The sequence below is a fragment of the Hypanus sabinus genome, chromosome 4, assembly GCF_030144855.1.
Source record: "Hypanus sabinus isolate sHypSab1 chromosome 4, sHypSab1.hap1, whole genome shotgun sequence".
Taxonomy (NCBI): Eukaryota; Metazoa; Chordata; class Chondrichthyes; order Myliobatiformes; family Dasyatidae; genus Hypanus; species Hypanus sabinus.
In genome coordinates this window covers 188,078,080-188,099,427 of record NC_082709.1, presented here as the reverse complement: position 1 = coordinate 188,099,427, position 21,348 = coordinate 188,078,080, and the positions used below count along the sequence as shown (strand labels likewise).

The following is a 21,348-nucleotide window of genomic DNA, read 5'->3' as shown; positions in this document are numbered from 1 at the left end:
CAAAAGCAATCCTGTAGAACAACGTCCACGCACGCAGACAGATTGTATGTACATAAAGCACATGGATCATGGAAAAATGGATGATCCTGGAAGGATGATCCAGGTAGGAGGGAAAAGTTAGATTGATTTTAGAGCAGAACCATAAGGTACACCAGCACAAAAACAGACCCCTTAGCCCATTTAATCTGTGCCGCACTATTAATCTGTCTAGTCCCATAGACCTACACTGGGCCCACAGCCATCCATTCCATTCCCATTCAGGTTCTAAGGTCAGCACAGTATTGTGGGCTAAAGGGCCTGTACTGTAACGTCCAATGTTCTATAATACCGTTCTTTCATAAATACAGGTCACAGAGAAAAACGTGATTGGTGCAGTTAAAGCCGTCAGCCACCTTGTGCTTAGCTGAGCCAGCACACAAAGCTGCAGGGAGCAGTCAGCGAGAAGAGCCTTGTCCCCCGAACCTGCCACCTCCCCCTTGCAAGATTATCGGCCACACAGTGAGCTGATAGTCAAGGGCACAACTGGCAGGTCAGTCAGGAGGAGGGTGAAGTCATTCAGATCTCAGGATAACAGCGGACCAAGATCAGGGTTCTGAAGGAAACCATTTGGGATTCGGAGTATGACATTGGAGACGATCTACACAGGTTCAGTGGATTCACAAAGGCAAAAAAATTTTTTCATTACACTAAATCATTGGGAGTCACTGGGAGAGAGCCAGGGAGCGGCAACCTGACCTTTGCACAGAGCCAAGCCCAATCACACCGACACTGAACCAAAATTCTGAACTTTAACCATCAGCCGGCTAATTGACAACATGGTGAAGAGAAGGGCAATGGTTCACATTCCTGTCGGACAACTCACCACAGCAAATGGAGAAACACTGAAACACTCATCACCCACACTTCATACTCTTCCAAGCCAACCCTCAATGGCAGTAACAGCTTTCCTCACTCCACAAGAAACCTCAAGGATCTAACAACCAGTTTGAGAAGATTTTTGGCATGAATTTTCAACATCACTGTACCCTGGTGTTATACAGTGACAGACCCGTCCCCACCGGTACTGTACCCCGGTGTTATACAGCAACAGACCCATCCCCACCAGTACCATACCCTGGTGTTACACAGTGACAGACCCGTCCCCACCGATACTGTACCCCGGTGTTATACAGCAACAGACCCATCCCCACCAGTACCATACCCTGGTGTTACACAGTGACAGACCCGTCCCCACCGATACTGTACCCCGGTGTTATACAGCAACAGACCCATCCCCACCAGTACCATACCCTGGTGTTACACAGTGACAGACCCGTCCCCACCGGTACTGTACCCCGGTGTTATACAGCAACAGACCCATCCCCACCAGTACCATACCCTGGTGTTACACAGTGACAGACCCGTCCCCACCGGAACTGTACCCATTTTACAGACGTGTACCCATCAGCACTTATAACCAGTATCACACAAAGTCATCATACTGCAGGCTCACACCTGCGTATTGTACCCTCACCAGTACGTGTAATATGCCAGAGCCAGGAGCAGCAGGGCAAAGCAAACTCCAGAGAACAGAAGGTATGCTGCCCGGTTCACCGTCATCTTCAACACACACGCTCCCAAGAACAATGACTCCTCTCTGCCTCAGCCCACAAGCCAAGTAAATCCTCAACAGATTATGACGAAGTATTTGGATACAAAGCCGAGCTCACAGAAACACTGGGACAGGCTATTTCTCTGCCTCAACAGGCTGCTATTAACACAGGGATAATGCCCGAACAATACCTCATTGGAATTTAAGAAATCAAACTCTCAAGAGAACACAATTAAAAATGTGTTACCCTTGATAGCCAGCTAATCCATGATTAATCGATTAACAATTAGCACATCCTTGTGCCTTGAATTCATCTCAATCAACATGTCAGGTTGAGCCTTGTGCACTGAAAGGACCCCATTACACCAGTGATCCAGGGGCTCCTAAACCACCACTCCTTTATAGTCTCACAGAGATCACAGCAAAAGAGACCCACCTTATTCCGGCTTCCTGGCCTTTCCTTTCTAGTCCTGTAGCTCCTCCCTGATGGTGGCAATGAGAAACTGGCATGTTCTAGATGGCGAGGGTCCAAAATGATGGGCACCGCCTGAGACACCATCCTTTGAGGACATCGTCGCTGGTGAGGATTGTGTCCATAATGGAAGTGGCCAAGTCTGCAATCCTCTGCAGCTTTTTCTTGTCCTGTGCCTCCATAATGGGTGATGGAACCACTCAGAGTGGTATTTGGACTATTTCAGAAAGATTGTGGCAGCCATGCAGGAGTGGCTGAGGGGCTGCTTTCTCAACTCCTGGCACCTTAGCGAAACATTCCCCACGCAGGGCCTTGTGGTATTGGACCTGAACAAGGACAACCCACTCTCCAGGACTCATGACTTCCATTCTCCCCTCCCCTCCCATTAACCACATGGCCATCAACCACCTCACCAACAGCTGCATGCCTCCCACCACAAACCGTGCTCTGGATGTCTGATAGGTTCCCAAACTCACTCCAAAGTCATAATACCAGTATCCTTTAGCAACAACTCTTGCATGGTCATGGTCCCAAGCCTGGCTGCCAAAGGACCAGGGTTGGATATGGAGCTAGCAAACCTAGCTCATTAAAAACTCAGAGCTACAGAAACGTCAACAGAAGCTCCCAAAATCTCATTTCTGGGAGAGGAACAGTCTTCTGTGTGGGGAAAGCTGAAGCCACAGGATTGATCAAACGTCTTCTGGTCCAGGACAGCACACTCCGGTGAGTAGGGGTGATGAGCTTAAGAACTCAGCAAGTCAGGCAGCATCTAGGGAGGGCAATAAACAGGCAACATTTTGGGCCAAGATGTAAATTCTCAGCCCAAAACATCAACTGTTTATTCCCCACCATAGATGCTCCCTGACCTGCAGAGTTGCTCCAGCATTCTATGTGTGTTGCTCTGGATTTCCTGCACCTTTGTTAATACCACTGTCCTCTAACACAAAGACAGAGCTTCAGAGATTCTGCAGTCACAATGACAGGGCCATCCAAATTACCTGTCCAAAGCTGAACTGAAACTCAGCCTCAACCCAGTAAAGGCTCAGGTCTAACGAACCGCACTCTCCTCTTTGCCACAACAACAATGAGTTCAGAGTCTGTAAAATACGGCACGGCATCATGAATATTTAAACTCTAATGATGGACTGAAGAACTAAATTGGTCTCTCTGTATCTACTCTACTGGAACTGGAGATGACTAATTCTTATATGACCAAAACTCAGCTACAATTACAGACTGGCTGGTCTACCCGATCCTCAGCGTTGTCTACAGTGCACAAAATGACTCTATTCTATTCTCCACAGCCTTGCTGGGAGCCTCCACAATGCTTTAATATAAATGGTAACAACTTGGTTCAGAGTACTACGCACTACTGCATTGTCATTATTGCAGGAAAAATGTACCAAGCTGCACACACACCTATTCTCATTACCACCAGTATGGAGGGACGTCGAAAGGCCAACTGTTTATTCCTCTCCATAGATGCTGTCTGACTTACTGAGTTCCTCCAGCACTTTGTGTGTTCTAGATTTCCAGCATCTGCAGATTTTTGTGTTCCTTAGGAGGTATGGAAGCCTGAAGAAGCACACTCACTGATTCTTCCCGTCATCAGAACAGCCTACGAATCAATGAATACTACCTCACTATTTTAAAACACACTTGCACTGCAAGGTGTACAGGATAAGAGAGTGGACAGCCAGCTTTTTGTTTTCCCAGGGTGGAAATGGCTAATAAAAGGGGCATCATTTTGAAGGGAAGTACAGGGGAATATCAGAGGTTTTTTTTAAAAAACAGTCGTGAGTGCACAAAGCACTTTGCCGAGTGGTGGCAGAGGCAGGCGTGAACATTAGAGACATTTAATACTCTTTGACAGGCAGGTACCTTAAGGTTGTTATAGCCAGTGGTGGTAATGGGGACAAGTTCCCACTACCTATTAAATGCTCCCAGTGGTGTGTATCTCACATAGTCACTGACAACCAGTCCAGCTCCCAGCCTTCACACGTGGCTTAGCTACTAAGCTCAGTGGAACAATTTCTACTGACAATAGAAGAAGTAAAGGTAGTAACTGGTGCCTTAAAACCAGCCGCTTCAGGTAGATGGAGCTCGCCACCCATGGTTGGCAGCTCATTTAGGAGAAGGAAAACTCTAATCTCAAACCTCCTCTGCCTTGCAGCTGTACCCACTTCTGGGGAAGGCTTCAGGAGTAAACGCCAAGGAAAAATCCAGAGCTGGAGTCCCTAAGGCAGTTCCATGCTGACTGGCAACTCCTGCGACACTGCTGGTTCACTGTATCAGTCTCTGCCGTTCCTTTGGAGTTACTATCTGTGTAGAGAGGTGGACCCTGCTACACGGGCAACAGCTTGCACTCCATTTCAAAGTGCCACCACCTGTGCATACATAGACAGATAGGACGCAATATCCATTGTCGACCTTGACCAATGGACAGGCACATGGATGATAAAAAGATGGAGGGCTATGTGGGAGGGAAGGGCTAGATTGATCTTGTAGAAGGTTAAAAGGTCGACACATCATGTCCAAAGGTCTTAGAAAACATCGAAAACCTACAGCACAATACAGGCCCTTTGGCCCACAAAGTTGTGCCAAACATGTCTCTACCTTAGAAATTACTAGGTTTACCCACAGCCCTCTATTTTACCAAGCTCCATGTACCTATCCAGGAGTCTCTTAAAAGATCTGCACAGCTGTGTTTTTTTTAATATATATTGCACTACACTACTACTGCAAAACTGAAAATGTCAGCGATAAGAGATCTTGAGTTGTAAAGCCACAAACATTTACAGCCCAGCCCATCATTTCCAACACTGTTCTGTTGGTCAGGAACTCCCACACTCACACCCCAGTCACGATCAGTTTCTCCTACAGATCAAGTTCAATCCCAGAGCCTGTATTACACACTTCTCTTTAACCCCTTCTCCCATGGACTGAATTTATGGGAACTTTGGGGTGAAGGATGCAGAGATGGGCAAGTGATATTGGGATGACACAGCGGCTAGCTCAACACTTCACAGTGCCAGTAGTTGGAGTTCAAATCTGTAGGAATTTGCACGTTCTCCCTGTGACTCCACCAGGTGCTCCAGCTTCCTCCCACATTCCAAAGATGTGGCAGTTAGGGGGAGCAAGTTGTGATAGCACCGGAAGCTTAGTGACACTTGTGGGCTGTCCTCAGAACATCCCTGAACACTGTCATCGATGCAAACAACGCATTTCACTGTATGTTCCAAATAAGCCCATCTTTAACTTTTATTAACTGCTGTAACTCTCAAAAATCAGCAATGTACGACAGCCTGACTATATCTGTCAGTATGACCACACTTAGAGCACTGTGTGCCGTTCCAGTCACATGGCTACAGGAAGAATATCAGTAAGCTGCACAAAAGATTCAAAGAAATGTTATCCTAAACTCCTGCCTTCTCCCCTTAACCTTTGACACCCTAACTAACCAAGAACACATCAACCTTTGCTTTAAATGTACCCAAAGAGTTGGCATCCTCAGCTGACTGTGGCAATGAATTCTACAGATTCACCACCCTCTGGCTAAACAAATTCCTCCTCATCTCTGTTCTAAATGGACATTCATCTATTCTGAGGCTGTGCCCTCTGGTCCTAGACTCCACTACAGGAAACATCCTCTCCACATCCACTCTATCTGTGTCCTCTGGTCCTAGACTCCCCCACTATAGGAAACATACTCTCCACATCCACTCTATCTGTGCCCTCTGGTCCTAGACTCCCCCACTATAGGAAACATCCTCTCCACATCCACTCTATCTGTGCCCTCTGGTCCTAGACTCCCCTACTATAGGAAACATCCTCTCCACACCCACTCTATCTGTGTCCTCTGGTCCTAGACTCCCCTACTATAGGAAACATCCTCTCCACATCCACACCATTGAGACCTCTTAATATTCAATAGGTTTCAATGAGATAGCATTCCACTCCCATTCTTCTAAACTCCAGTGAGTACAAGCCCAGCTTTAAACGCTCCTCATTCGTTAACCCTCTAAAAGCACACAGATGAGGTCAAGAGGTTCATTTATTGTTCAGATCAAACATCCGAATGGGGATAAAATGTGATCTAAGTGACTGACTGTGGAACGATTGTTGGTGCCAGACGGGGTAGTTTGAGTATCTCAAAAGCTGCTGATCTCCTGGGATTTTCACACACAACAATCTCTAGAGTTTACAGAGAATGGTGTGAAAAACAGAAAGCATCCAGTAAGTGGCAGTTCTAAGGATGAAAATATCTCATTAATGAGAGCGGTCACAGGAGAAAGGCCAAACTGTTTCAAGCTGACAGGAAGGAGACAGTAACTTAAATAACCACACGTACAACAGTTGTATGCAGAAGAGCATCTCTGAATGCACAATAGGTCAAACCCCACAGTGGATGGGCCACACCGAGTTCCACTCCAGTACCTAATAAAGTGGCCACTGAATATACAAGTCTGTTACCTGACAGCAAGGAAGTGGCATCAAGGCACAAACAGAACTGGCCAGAATCAAAATGGATTTATGAAAGTGAATTAACATTTGACAGACACATAAAGAAGAGTTTGAAAATCAAATTGCCTAAACAGCCTTGTGTGAGCCAGTTCATGCGATTTATCTACAGTCAGTAAATATGTACAATTCACTCACAGCAGGCGGCTATAACTAGAAAACACACAGGGCAGTCCTACACAAGACTACACATGGACGAAAGAAGTTTAGAGAGAATCAGATTTCCCACCCCCCAAGTGGATGACCTAAAGACAGAGCAAAATTAGGCCATTCAACCCATCAAATCTGCTCCACCATTCCATCATGGATTTAATTTCCTTCTCAAACCCATTCTCCTGCCTTCTCATTGTAACTTTTGATACCCTGACTTTGCTTTAAATATACCCAATGTGCCCTTGACAGCGACCTGTGGCAATGAATTCCATTGATTCACTATGCTTTGGCTAAAGAAATTTCTCATCTCTGTTCCAAATGGATGTCCTTCTTTTCTGAGGCTGTGCTCTCTGGTCCTAAACTCCCTTCCCCACCACAGGAAACAACCTCCCCACATCCGCTCTGTCTGTGCCCTCTGGTCCTAGACTCCCCACTACAGGGAACATCCTCTCCACATCCACTCTATCTGTGCCCTCTAGTCCTAGACTCCCCCACGATAGGGAACATCCTCTCCACATCCACTCTGTCTGTGTCCTCTGGTCCTAGACTCCCCACTACAGGGAACATCCTCTCCACATCCACTCTATCTGTGCCCTCTGGTCCTAGACTCCCCCACTATAGGAAACATCCTCTCCACATCCACTCTATCTGTGTCCTCTGGTCCTAGACTCCCCCACTATAGGAAACATCCTCTCCACATCCACTCTATCTGTGTCCTCTGGTCCTAGACTCCCCCACTATAGGGAACATCCTCTCCACATCCACTCTATCTGTGTCCTCTGGTCCTAGACTCCCCCACTATAGGGAACATCCTCTCCACACCCACTCCAACCAGATTTTTCAATATTCCATAGGATTCAATGATTACCCCCCCCCCCCCAATTATTCTAAACTCCAGTGAGTACAGAGCCAGAGCCATCAAACTTTCCTCATATTTTAACCCTTTCATCCCAGAATCATTCCCGTGAACCTCCTCTGGACCCTCTCCACTGTCAGCACATCCTTTCTTTGATGAGGGACCCCAAAACTGCTCACAGTCTGACCAATGCCTCAGCATAACATCCTTTGTCTTGTATTCTTGTCCTCCAAAATGAATGCTAACATTGCATTCTCACCAATAACTCAACCTGCAAGTTAAACTGCACAAGGGTTTGCAAGGCTTTTGCACCTCCAATTTCTGAATTTATTCTCTGATTGGGAAAAAAATGATTATTGCTACAGCAAAGTGCATGATCGTACACTTGCCACTTGTCTGCCCATGTTTGTAACCTGCCCGGGGCGGGGAGAGACATGAGAACTCTCCCCACATTTAATAATTATTCTGAATCGCCAATTATTTTGACTGCGGACAGAATAACAGGGGATGTGTTATTGGTGGGGAGAATAGGCAGAATTCAACTCAGCAACGCCCATCAAACCCATCATTTCCAACAGTTTTCTACGTGACAGTCTCACCCTCAGTTCAACCTGCTCAGACCCAGAGCCAATTACCAGACACAAACTTCCCCAGTCATCCTCTGCACTCTGCTACTTCAACCCAACCCATTTCCTGCCCCATCTTCTCTCATTTCTCCACCCTCCCCCTTCATCTTCCTCTTTTTCCCCGACTGCTTCTGTTCCCGCTCCTTTGTCTCGCTCACTTAGTGCTTTCCAGCCTCTTGACCCCCTACCTAACCCCACTCTTTCATCACCCTCCCCACATGACAACCCCTTTCTCCTCCCATTACACTCAATCTCAGCCCAAACCTTTACAGTAACCCCTCACCACCCCAGCCTCACACCTTCCAAACTACATCAACTCTCAACACCATCTCACCAACACCACTGGCCAAAATCCCTCCTCTCTGCAGACCCATCCATACCTCTCCCTCATCTTCTCTTTCTACCCCTATGTGGAAAGTAGGAGCGAAAGAAAAGATGAGGGAGAGGTATGGATTTCATCTACCATCCCTCAACAACTTAGGCCTTATCCCCACCCACCCAGAACCACGAGCCCCATTCACCCCTCAAGCTTCGATCCTTCCCCTCCTCCCCATACAGTCTCCTCACTTTACGATCGTCCTTCCCCCAGAACCCCTTCCACTTCCATCCCTCCCAAAGATCATTTACCCTATCCTGGGTCTTCCCCTCCAAACCCCACAGAGATACCTCCTCCCTCGAGCCCGGCGGTTCTCATCAGCTGGCTCTGTCTCTGTCCCCCCTAGTCCCTTACACAGACACAGCACCCCCATCTCTCTCACTCGCCAACACTCAGCTGGCTCCCCCCACGATAACCTCCCCGGCACACGCTCCCTATCCATAGCCCCCACCCCCGCGATCCCTCACCACTAACCGCTCCCTCCTCGCCCCGTCCGCGATCCCCCTCCACCTTCAGCGTCCCGGTCCGTCACCGCCGCGCACCTCCGCCTGGACACATATCCGGTCCGCCGCTGCAGCGACTCGGCCGGAAACCGGATCTCCGCCTTTAGGCTCCGGGGCCCTGCTGTGCCTACGTCCCGCAGACGGGCGTGTCCACCCTGGACCCACCCCTCTCCATCTGCAGCGAGTGTGGTTCAAGTTGCTATGACAGGGTAGTGGGAAAGGCCCTTCCGCCCGTCTGATACCTGCAAGCCAAGAGCCAACCCCAGTGTCCAGCAAGGCTGCATCTTCAACATACAATTGTAGCACAACACTTCATTGCCAACTCATTCCCACTGGCGCTGGGCAAGTTCACAAAACTAATCAAACTCAGAATCAGGTTTATTAAGATAGTAAATAAATGGTCTCCAGAGGCCTTCAAGCCTTGAAGGGCTAACACAGTGCACTGCAGATGCTGTGGTCAAATCAAGACGTACAAAAAAGCTGGATGAACTCAGCAGGTCGGGCAGCATCCGTTGAAAGGAGCCGATCGAGACCCTTCGTCAGGACTGAAGGAGGAGGGGGCAGGGGCCCTATAAAGAAGGTGGGGGGAGGGTGGAAAACCAATCACAGGAAAGATCAAGGGGTGGGGGAGGGAAAGCAGGGAGGGGATAGGGAGGAGAGGTGGAGGAGGAATGAAAGGGGAAAGCACTATGGGTAGTAGAAGAAGGCAGAGTCATGAGAGAGATGATAGGCAGCTGGAGGAGGAGACAGAGTGAAGGTGGGATGGGGGAAGGGAGAGGGAGGGAATTCCAGAAGTTGGAGAATTCGATGTTCATACCAGGGGGCTGGAGACTACCCAGACGGTATATGAGATGTTGTTCCTCCAACCAAAGTTTGGCCTCATCATGGCAGTAAGGGCATCTCTACCCCTCTCTGCTTTTCGCAGGGATCGTTACCTCCGCGATTGCCCGGTCCACATGTCCCTCCCACAGATCTCCCACGTGGCACTTATCCCTGCAAGCGTAAGTGCTACACCTGTCCCTACACCTTCTCTCTCACCACTATTCAGGGCCCCAAACTGTCCTTCCAGGTGAGGCAACACTTCACTTGTGACTCTGTTGGGGTCATCTATTGCATCTGGTGCTCCCGGTGCGGCCTCCTCTACATCAGTGAGACCCGACGCAGATTGGGGGACCGCTTCGTTGAGCACCTCCGCTCCGTCTGCCACAACAGACAGGATCTCCCGGTTGCCACTCATTTCAAATCTGCTTCACATTCCCATTTGGTTATGTCCATACATGGCCTCCTCTACTGCCATGATCATCCACTGTGTGGACATCAAGGACTGTTCACTGCTCCCCTAACGACAAACCATGGGACACCAATGATCTTCCCAACCACAAAAAGGGAACCTTTAGATCAGGAGACAGGGAGGAATTGAAACACGTGCAGATGGAGCTGAAGGAGAAGATCAAGGTGGCGAAAGAGGATTACAGGAGAGAGCTGGGCAGAGTAGCACACAGGAGGTGTGGAGAGGCATGAAGAACATAACTGGCTTCAGTCAACCTAGCTGTGGAGCCTTGGAGTGCGGCCGTGAGTGGGTTAATGAGTAAAATCAATCCTTCAATACATTTGACAATTGTCTCCCATTCATACCCCTTCAGTACACCAGTCTAGCTGTCAAAGCACCCAATGCTCCCTCAGCACCAATGCCCCCACTCCAATTCTATATGTGGATGAACAACACAGGCTACCACTGTCTCTATCCCCTCCTTGCCCTACACCTACCACCCACACCTCCACATACCAACTGCTATCGTCCCAATCTTTACCTGCCCCAGCCCCACCTTCCACCAACCAAAAGTCTTGAATGAATCCAGCATCTCTGACTTCAGACATCATGAAGGCCCTGGAGAAGCTGGTCCTGGCTCACCTCCGACACCTGGTCAGATCAGCCCTCGATCCCCTGCAGTTTGCCTACCAGGAGAACATTAGAGTCGACAACGCAGTCATCTACCTGCCGAACAGAGCCGACTCCCATTTGGATAGGCAGGGCAGCACCGTGAGGGTCATGTGTTTTGATTCCTCAGGTGCCCTCAATACCATCCAGCCCTCACTGCTGAGGGAAAGCTCCATTCAGTGTAAGTGGGCACTTCCATTGTATCCCGGATAATGGTCTACCTAACTGGCAGACCACAGTTTGTGCAGCTTCAGAGCTGTGTGTCAGACATGGCTATAAGCAGCACTGGGGCCCCACGGGGGATTGTATTGGCTTCCGTCCTGTTTACCCTGTATACCTCAGACTTCAGATGCAACACTGAGTCATGTCATCTGTGTAAATTCTCTGTCAACTCAGCAATAGTTGGGTGTATAAAGAGAGGACAGGAGGATGAACACAGGGCCCTGGTGGAGGACATTGTCAAATGGTGTAAGCTGAATCATCTGCAGGTCCACATCAGTAAGACAAAGCAGATGGTGATGGACTTTAGGAAGACTAAGCCTGCACTGCTCCCTGTTACTACTGATGGTGGATGTGGTGAGGACCTACAGGTACCTGGGGGTGCACCTGGATGACAGATTTGAGTGGAGCACCAATACAGAGGCTGTGTACTAGAAGGATCAGAGTTGCCTCTACTTCCTGAGGAAACTTTGGTCCTTTGGAATATGCAGGCCTCTCCACACAGTCTACCAGTCTGTTGTTGCCAGTACAATCTTCTATGCAGTGGTGTGCTGGGGCAATGGCATCAACGTGGGTGATGCCAACAGGCTCAATAAACTGAGTAGAAAGGCTGGCCTTATATAAGTCAAACCAGAATTGGGAAATGAACCAGGTCAGGTGTCAAATCTCTCAGTGGAAGAGCATTCTGGAGATAGTGATCTCAATTCTATCTCCTTTACAATAGCACTGGAGAGGGACAGGAATAGACAAGCTAGAAAAGTGTTTAATTGGAGTAAGGGGAAATATGAAGCTATCAGGCAGGAACTTGGAATCATAAACTGGGAACAGATGTTCTCAGAGAAACATACAGAAGAAATGTGGCAAATGTTCAGGGGACACTTGCGTGGAGTTCTGCATAGGTGCGTTCCAATGAGACAGGGAAAGGACTGTAGGGTACAGGAACCGTGGTGAACAAAGACAGATGTAAATTGAGTCAAAAAGAGCTTATGAAAGGTTCAAAAAGCTAGGTAATGATAATGTGCTAGTAGATTATAAGGCTACTGGGAAGGAGCTCAAGAAAGAAATTAGGAGAGTCAGAAAGGGCCCATGAGAAGGCCTTGGCATTCAGGATTAAGGAAGACCCCAAGGCATTCTATAAGTATGTGAAGAGCAAGAGGATAAGACGTGACAGAATAGGACCAACCGAGTGTGACAGTGGTAAAGTGTGTATGGAACTGGAGCAGATAGCAGAGGTACTTAATGAATACTTTGCTTCGGTATTCACTCGGAAAAGGATCTTGGCAATTGTGGGGATGACTTACAGCAGACTGAAATGCTTGAGCATGTAGATATTAAGTAGGAGGATGTGCTGGAGATTTTGGAAAGCATCAAGTTGGATTAGTCCCCAGGACCGGATGAGATGTACCCCAGGCTACTGTGGGAAGTGAGGGAGGAGATTGCTGAGCCTCTAGCGAAGATCTTTGCATCATCAATGGAGACGGGGAAGGTTCCGGAGGATTGGAGGGTCGTGGATGTTGTTCTTTTATTCAAGAAAGGGAATAGAGATAGCCCAGGAAATTATCGACTAGTGAGTCTTACTTCAGTGGTTGGTAAGTTGATAGTGAAGATCCTGAGAGGCAGGATTTATGAATATTTGGAGAGGTATAATGTGATTAGGAATAGTCAGCATATGGCTATGTGAAAGGCAGGTCATGCTTTACGAGCCTGACTGAACATTTTGAGGATGTGACTAAACACATGGATGAAGGTAGAACCATAGATGTAGTGTATATGGATTTCAGCAAGGCATTTGATAAGGTCCCCCATGCAAGGCTTATTGAGAAAGTGAGGAGGCATGGGATCCAAGGGAACATTGCTTTGTGGATCCAGAACTGGCTTGCCCACAGAAGGCAAAGAGTGGTTGTAAACGGATCATATTCTGCATGGAGGTCGGTCAACAGTGGAGTGCCTCAGGGATCTGTTCTGGGACCCTTACTCTTCGTGATTTTTATAAGTGACCTGGATGAAGAAGTGGAGGGATGGGTTAGTAAGTTTGCTGATGACACAAAGGTTGGGGGTGTTGTGGATAGTGTGGAGGGCTGTCAGAGGTTACAGTGAGACATTGATAGGATGCAAAACTGAGCTGAGAAATGGCAGATGGAGTTTAACCCAGGTAAGTGTGAGGTGGTTCATTTTGGTAGGTCAAATAGGATGGCAGAATATAGTATTAATGGTAAGACTCTTGGAAGTGTGGAGGATCAGAGGGATCTTGGGGTCTGAGTCCATAGGATGCTCAAAGCTGCTACAAAAGTTGACTGTGTGGTTAAGAAAGCATACGATGCATTGGCCTTCATCAATCATGGGACTGAGTTTAGGAGCCAAGAGACAATGTTGCAGCTATATAGGACCCTCGTCAGACCCCACTTGGAATATTGTGCTCAGTTCTGGTCGCCTCACTATAGGAAGGATGTGGAAACCATAGGAAGGATGCAGAGGTGATTTACAAGGATGTTGCCTGGATTGGGGAACATGCCTTATGAGAATAGGTTGAGTGAACTTGGCCTGTTTTCCTTGGAGCAACAGAGGATGAGAGGTGACCTGATAGAGGTGAATAAGATGATGAGAGGCATTGATCATGTGGATAGTCAGGGGCTTTTTCCCAGGGCTGAAATGGCTAGCACGAGAGGGCAGTTTTAAGGTGCTTGGAAGTAGGTACAGAGGAGATGTCAGGGGTAAGTTTTTGATGCAGAGAGTGGTGAATGCGTGGAATGGGCTGCCAGCAACGGTGGTGGAAGTGGATACGACAGGGTCTTTTAAGAGACTCCTGGATAGGTACTTGGAGCTTAGAAAAATAGTGGGTTATGGGTAATCCTAGGTAAGGTCTGGACAATGTTTCTCACCCTCTGCATGCCGCCTTGGCTGAACCGAGGAGCACTTTTAGTAATAGACTAACACAACTGTGCTGCTCCAGAGAGCGCGAAATGAGATCATTCTTACCCTTATAATGAATCAGCCTATAGCCGGGGAAATGATGATCCTCTCCTGTTAGACTGTTTGAAGTAACTTATTTTTAATTCTTCTTCTCTTCTAATATTTATACCTGTGCACTTGGAATGCTACTGTGACTCTGTAATTTCCTTTCAGTTCTGTAAAGTGTCTGTCTATCTACTTACCAAAGTTGAAAGTAATTAATTTTATCAAGGTGCACGACTGGTGCTGGAGAAGAATGCGGTAACCTGCCCCAATGACTATCGTCCAGCTGTACTTACATCCACAGAGATGAAGCATTTTGATAGGTTGGTGATGAAACATATCTACTCCCGCCCAGGGGTGTGAATTCGATCCATACCAATTTGCCTACCAGCACAACAGGCCAACAGCAGATGCCATCTCACTGGCTATTCACTCGACCCTGGAACATCTGGACAGTAAAGATGATAACATCAGGATGCTCCTTGTCGACTACAGCTCAACATTTAATACCATCATTCCCTCAAAACTAATCAATAAGCTCTAAGACCTTGGCCTCAATACCTCACTGTGCAATTGAATCCTCAATTTCCTCACTTGCAGATCCCATTCAGTATGAATTGGCAACAACAACTCCTCCACAGTCTCCCTCAGCACAAGTGCATCACAAAGCTGTCTGTTTACCCCCTGCTTGACTCCCTTTACACTATGATTTTTTGGCTAAGCGCCGCCCCAATGCCAGATGCAAGTTTGCTGACTGTCAAAGGCCGAAACAAAAGTGGTGATGAATTAGCCCACAGGAGGGAGACTGAAAACCTGGCCAAGTGGTGCCACAACATCTTTCTCAACGTCAGCAAGACTAAGGAGCTGATTATTGACCAGGAGGAGGAAACCAGAGGTCCACGACTCAGTCCTCATCTGGGGATCAGAGGTGGAGAGGGTCAGCAACTTTAAATTCCTCTGTGGTATTATTTTGGAGAACCTGCCCTGGCCCAGGGCTCAAGTACAATTACAAAGAAAGTACGGCAGTGCCTCTACTTCTTCAGAGGTTTCTGAAGATTCAGCATGACATCCAAAACTTCAACAGACTTCTACAGACGTGTGGTGCAGAGTGTATTCCTGGTATGGAAACACCAATGCCCTTGAGTGGAAAATCATACAAAAAGTAGTGGATACAGCCCAGTCCATCATGGGCAAAGCCCTCCTCACCACTGAGCTCATCTACACAGAGCGCTGCCACTAGGAAACAACATCAAGGAGCCCCACCACCCAGGTCATGATCCCTTCTCACTGCTGCCACCATCAGGCAGGAGGTACAGGAGCCTCAGGGCCCACACCATCAGGTTCAGCAACAGTTATTACCCCTCAACCATCAGAGGAAAGGGCCTTTCCTGTGATGGACTGAACCACATCCATCACTTTGTGTAGGATTTTCTTTCCTGCACATGGTTGCTTCCATACCAGGCTGTGATGCAATCAGTCAGAGTTCTATAAATTCTAATTCTATAGAATCAAAGTTCACAGTAAATTTATGATCAAAGTACATCACAACTCTGAGAATTGTTTTTTTGGCAGGCATTCACAGTAAGTACAAAGAAACACAGTAGAATCAGAGAGAAACAGCACACGAGATGGACAAACAACCAGAGTGCAAGGACCACAAACTGTGCAAATACGAAAAGGAAAAAAATCATGATCATTAATAAATAGATAGATAGATAAATAAATAAGCAAGCAAGCAATAAATATCAAGAACATGAGTTGTAGGGTGTTAAAACATTACACATTACAAGATAAATGAATATTGCAAAAGAGGAATGACGGGGTAGCTGCCAAACTTGCAGTCAGTGTGAGGAGACTGTGTTTGTATTACCCTCTGCCAAATGTGTGATATTAATTCCAAATCGAGTTTATTGCCGTCTGTACAAGTCCACGTGGATAGAGGTGCAATGAAAATCTTGTAGGAAATTTTACAATAAACAACAGAATTGTAACCAATCTGGAAGAATAGTGTTCATTCTGGTTGCCTCATTAAACTCCATCTGCCATTACCTTGCCCATGTCAACAACAGATCTAGATCCCACTTTAGCTACCTTCTACATTGTCCACAACTCTCTTCAATTTTTGTTGATTGAATTCCTCAACCCCTCCCCAGCCACCCCACACACACACATCTCGTTAAAATCTTTTCCCTCTCTCGCTGAACTTACACCCCCTTTTAGTTTGTTTCCATCTCCCGAGAAAAAAAGACAGTGATTCACCCTTTTTACACTCAGTGGCAACTTAACTCTGGTACCTAATAAACTGGCCGGCCACTGATTGTGTGTCCGTGGTCTTCTGCTGCTGCAGCCCGTCCACTTCAAGGTTCAACATGTGCGTGCAGAGACGCTCCCCTGCACACCACTGTTGGAAGGTGTGGCTATCTGAGTTACTGTCGCTTTCCTGTCAGCTTGAACCAGTCTGACCATTCTCCTCTGACCTCTCTCATTAACAAGACATTTTCACCCACAGAACTGCTGCTCACTGGACGTTTCTTGTTTCCACATATTCTCTGTGAACTCCAGAGACTGTTGTGCGTGAAAATCCCAGGGATCAGCAGATACTCAAAACACCCAAGCTGGCACCGACAATCAGTCAACAATCACAGTTGCTGACATCATATTTCGTCCCCATTTTGAGGTTTGGTCTGAACAAAAACTGAACCCCCTGACCATGTCTGCATGAGTTGCTGCCAAGTGACTGGCCAATGAGATATTTGTAATAATGAGCAGGTGTGCAGGTGTAGATTATAAAATGGTGACTGAGTTTATGCTCCATAGCTTCCTCCCCGGCCCGCTCTCTCTTTTCTTATTGTTTCCATTTTAACAGCAGAGTGTGATGGTTTTACGGATCTATTTATTTGAAGATTCAGTGTGAAACAGACACTCCAGCCCAACTAGCTACAGGACCCAGTTAACCTGCTAACCAGTACGTCGTTGGACCGTAGGAGGAAACTGGAGCACCTGACCTGGAGGACACCCGCACGTTCATTGGAAGGAATATGAAAACTCCTTACAGATGATCCCAGAGTGAACACAGAATTCCAGGATGTCCTGAACTGTACTCGCATCACAGCTGCTACGTTACCATGGCACATTTTTCCATCGCCAGGTATATGTGAATTGTCTCCATGGCCGGGTAGAGTGTGAATTGTCCCCATCGCCGGGTAGAGTGGGAATTGTCCCCATCGCCGGGTAGAATGGGAATTGTCCTCATCGCCGGGTAGTCTGTGAATTGTCCCCATCGCCGGGTAGATGTGAATTGTCCTCATCGCCGGGTAGAGTGGGAATTGTCCCCATCGCCGGGTAGATGTGAATTGTCCTCATCGCCGGGTAGATGTGAATTGTCCTCATCGCCGGGTAGATGTGAATTGTCCCCATCACCGGGTAGAGTGGGAATTGTCTCCATCGCCGGGTAGAGTGGGAATTGTCCCCATCACCGGGTAGATGTGAGTTGTCCTCATCACCGGGTAGATGTGAATTGTCCTCATCGCCGGGTAGATGTGAATTGTCCCCATCACCGGGTAGAGTGGGAATTGTCCCCATCACCGGGTAGATGTGAATTGTCCTCATCGCCGGGTAGATGTGAATTGTCCTCATCGCCGGGTAGATGTGAATTGTCCCCATCACCGGGTAGAGTGGGAATTGTCTCCATCGCCGGGTAGAGTGGGAATTGTCCTCATCGCCAGGTAGAGTGGGAATTGTCCTCATCGCCGGGTAGAGTGGGAATTGTCTCCATGGCCGGGTAGAGTGGGAATTGTCTCCATCACTGGGTAGAGTGGGAATTGTCCCCATCGACGGGTAGAATGGGAATTGTCCTCATCGCCGGGTAGTCTGTGAATTGTCCCCATCGCCGGGTAGATGTGAATTGTCCTCATCGCCGGGTAGAGTGGGAATTGTCCTCATCGCCGGGTAGTCTGTGAATTGTCCCCATCGCCGGGTAGATGTGAATTGTCCTCATCGCCGGGTAGATGTGAATTGTCCCCATCACCGGGTAGAGTGGGAATTGTCTCCATCGCCGGGTAGAGTGGGAATTGTCCTCATCGCCGGGTAGATGTGAATTGTCCTCATCGCCGGGTAGATGTGAGTTGTCACCATGGCCAGGTAGAGTGGGAATTGTCCCCATCGCCGGGTAGAGTGGGAATTGTCTCCATCGCCGGGTAGAGTGGGAATTGTCCCCATCACCGGGTAGATGTGAATTGTCCCCATCGCCGGGTAGAGTGGGAATTGTCTCCATCGCCGGGTAGAGTGGGAATTGTCCCCATCGCCGGGTAGATGTGAATTGTCCTCATCGCCGGGTAGATGTGAATTGTCCCCATCACCGGGTAGAGTGGGAATTCTCCCCATCACCGGGTAGATGTGAATTGTCCTCATCGCCGGGTAGATGTGAATTGTCCCCATCGCCGGGTAGAGTGGGAATTGTCTCCATCGCCGGGTAGAGTGGGAATTGTCCCCATCGCCGGGTAGAGTGGGAATTGTCCTCATCGCCGGGTAGAGTGGGAATTGTCTCCATCGCCGGGTAGAGTGGGAATTGTCCCCATCGCCGGGTAGAGTGGGAATTGTCCTCATCGCCGGGTAGAGTGGGAATTGTCCCCATCGCCGGGTAGAGTGGGAATTGTCCTCATCGCCGGGTAGATGTGAATTGTCCTCATCGCCAGGTAGAGTGGGAATTGTCTCCATCGCCGGGTAGAGTGGGAATTGTCCCCATCGCCGGGTAGAGTGGGAATTGTCCTCATCGCCGGGTAGAGTGGGAATTGTCCCCATCGCCGGGTAGAGTGGGAATTGTCTCCATCGCCGGGTAGAGTGGGAATTGTCTCCATCGCCGGGTAGAGTGGGAATTGTCCCCATCGCCGGGTAGAGTGGGAATTGTCCTCATCGCCGGGTAGAGTGGGAATTGTCCTCATCACCGGGTAGAGTGGGAATTGTCCTCATCACCGGGTAGAGTGGGAATTGTCCCCATCGCCGGGTAGAGTGGGAATTGTCCCCATCGCCGGGTAGAGTGGGAATTGTCCCCATCGCCGGGTAGAGTGGGAATTGTCCCCATCGCCGGGTAGAGTGGGAATTGTCTCCATCGCCGGGTAGAGTGGGAATTGTCCCCATCGCCGGGTAGAGTGGGAATTGTCCCCATCGCCGGGTAGAGTGGGAATTGTCTCCATCGCCGGGTAGAGTGGGAATTGTCCCCATCGCCGGGTAGAGTGGGAATTGTCCCATCGCCGGGTAGAGTGGGAATTGTCTCCATCGCCGGGTAGAGTGGGAATTGTGCCCATCGCCGGGTAGAGTGGGAATTGTCCCCATCGCCGGGTAGAGTGGGAATTGTCTCCATCGCCGGGTAGAGTGGGAATTGTCCCCATCGCCGGGTAGAGTGGGAATTGTCTCCATCGCCGGGTAGAGTGGGAATTGTCCCCATCGCCGGGTAGAGTGGGAATTGTCTCCATCGCCGGGTAGAGTGGGAATTGTGCCCATCGCCAGGTAGAGTGGGAATTGTCCCCATCGCCGGGTAGAGTGGGAATTGTCTCCATCGCCGGGTAGATGTGAATTGTCTCCATCGCCAGGTAGAGTGTGAATTGTCTCCATCGCCGGGTAGAGTGGGAATTGTCCCCATCGCCGGGTAGAGTGGGAATTGTCCTCATCGCCGGGTAGAGTGGGAATTGTTCTCATCGCCGGGTAGAGTGGGAATTGTCTCCATCGCCGGGTAGAGTGGGAATTGTCCGCATCGCCGGGTAGAGTGGGAATTGTCCCCATCGCCGGGTAGAGTGGGAATTGTCTCCATCGCCGGGTAGAGTGGGAATTGTCCCCATCGCCGGGTAGAGTGGGAATTGTCCTCATCGCCGGGTAGACTGGGAATTGTCCCCATCGCCGGGTAGAGTGGGAATTGTCTCCATCGCCGGGTAGAGTGGGAATTGTCTCCATCGCCGGGTAGAGTGGGAATTGTCCCCATCGCCGGGTAGAGTGGGAATTGTCTCCATCACTGGGTAGAGTGGGAATTGTCCCCATCGCCGGGTAGAATGGGAATTGTCCTCATCGCCGGGTAGTCTGTGAATTGTCCCCATCGCCGGGTAGATGTGAATTGTCCTCATCGCCGGGTAGAGTGGGAATTGTCCTCATCGCCGGGTAGAATGGGAATTGTCCTCATCGCCGGGTAGTCTGTGAATTGTCCCCATCGCCGGGTAGATGTGAATTGTCCTCATCGCCGGGTAGAGTGGGAATTGTCCTCATCGCCGGGTAGTCTGTGAATTGTCCTCATCGCCGGGTAGATGTGAATTGTCCCCATCGCCGGGTAGATGTGAATTGTCCCCATCACCGGGTAGAGTGGGAATTGTCTCCATCGCCGGGTAGAGTGGGAATTGTCCTCATCGCCGGGTAGATGTGAATTGTCCTCATCGCCGGGTAGATGTGAGTTGTCACCATGGCCAGGTAGAGTGGGAATTGTCCCCATCACCGGGTAGATGTGAATTGTCCTCATCGCCGGGTAGATGTGAATTGTCCTCATCGCCGGGTAGAGTGGGAATTGTCCTCATCGCCGGGTAGAGTGGGAATTGTCCCCATCGCCGGGTAGAGTGGGAATTGTCCCCATCGCCAGGTAGAGTGGGAATTGTCTCCATCGCCGGGTAGAGTGGGAATTGTCCCCATCGCCGGGTAGAGTGTGAATTGTCCCCATCGCCGGGTAGAGTGGGAATTGTCTCCATCGCCGGGTAGAGTGGGAATTGTCCCCATCACCGGGTAGATGTGAATTGTCCCCATCGCCGGGTAGAGTGGGAATTGTCTCCATCGCCGGGTAGAGTGGGAATTGTCCCCATCGCCGGGTAGATGTGAATTGTCCTCATCGCCGGGTAGATGTGAATTGTCCCCATCGCCGGGTAGAGTGGGAATTGTCCCCATCACCGGGTAGATGTGAATTGTCCTCATCGCCGGGTAGATGTGAATTGTCCTCATCGCCGGGTAGATGTGAATTGTTCCCATCGCCGGGTAGAGTGGGAATTGTCCTCATCGCCGGGTAGAGTGGGAATTGTCCCCATCGCCAGGTAGAGTGGGAATTGTCCCCATCGCCGGGTAGAGTGGGAATTGTCCTCATCGCCGGGTAGATGTGAATTGTCCTCATCGCCG

General features: G+C 49.1%; 2 protein-coding genes across 5 annotated transcripts in view; one reads left to right on the top strand and one right to left on the bottom strand.

Moving 5' to 3' along the window:
* LOC132393580 (1-acyl-sn-glycerol-3-phosphate acyltransferase gamma-like) overlaps window positions 1-9,237 on the bottom strand; it is a 69,524-nt gene extending 60,287 nt beyond the window's left edge. The window contains exon 1 of one of the 4 annotated variants that reach the window (XM_059969019.1): window positions 9,138-9,237. The gene's annotated coding sequence lies outside the window, so the exon portion shown is untranslated. Of the gene's footprint in view, window positions 1-9,062 lie in introns of all 4 variants that reach the window. The other 3 variants (XM_059969016.1, XM_059969017.1, XM_059969018.1) reach the window with 3 other exon arrangements.
* Window positions 9,238-10,529: 1,292 nt separating this feature from the next.
* The window catches only part of LOC132392199 (mucin-3B-like), a 43,685-nt gene continuing 32,866 nt past the window's right edge, over window positions 10,530-21,348 (top strand). Inside the window, exon 1 of the mRNA XM_059966041.1 lies at window positions 10,530-10,603. Within this exon, the coding sequence (XP_059822024.1) occupies window positions 10,530-10,603 (74 nt within the window). The remainder of the gene's footprint in view (window positions 10,604-21,348) is intronic.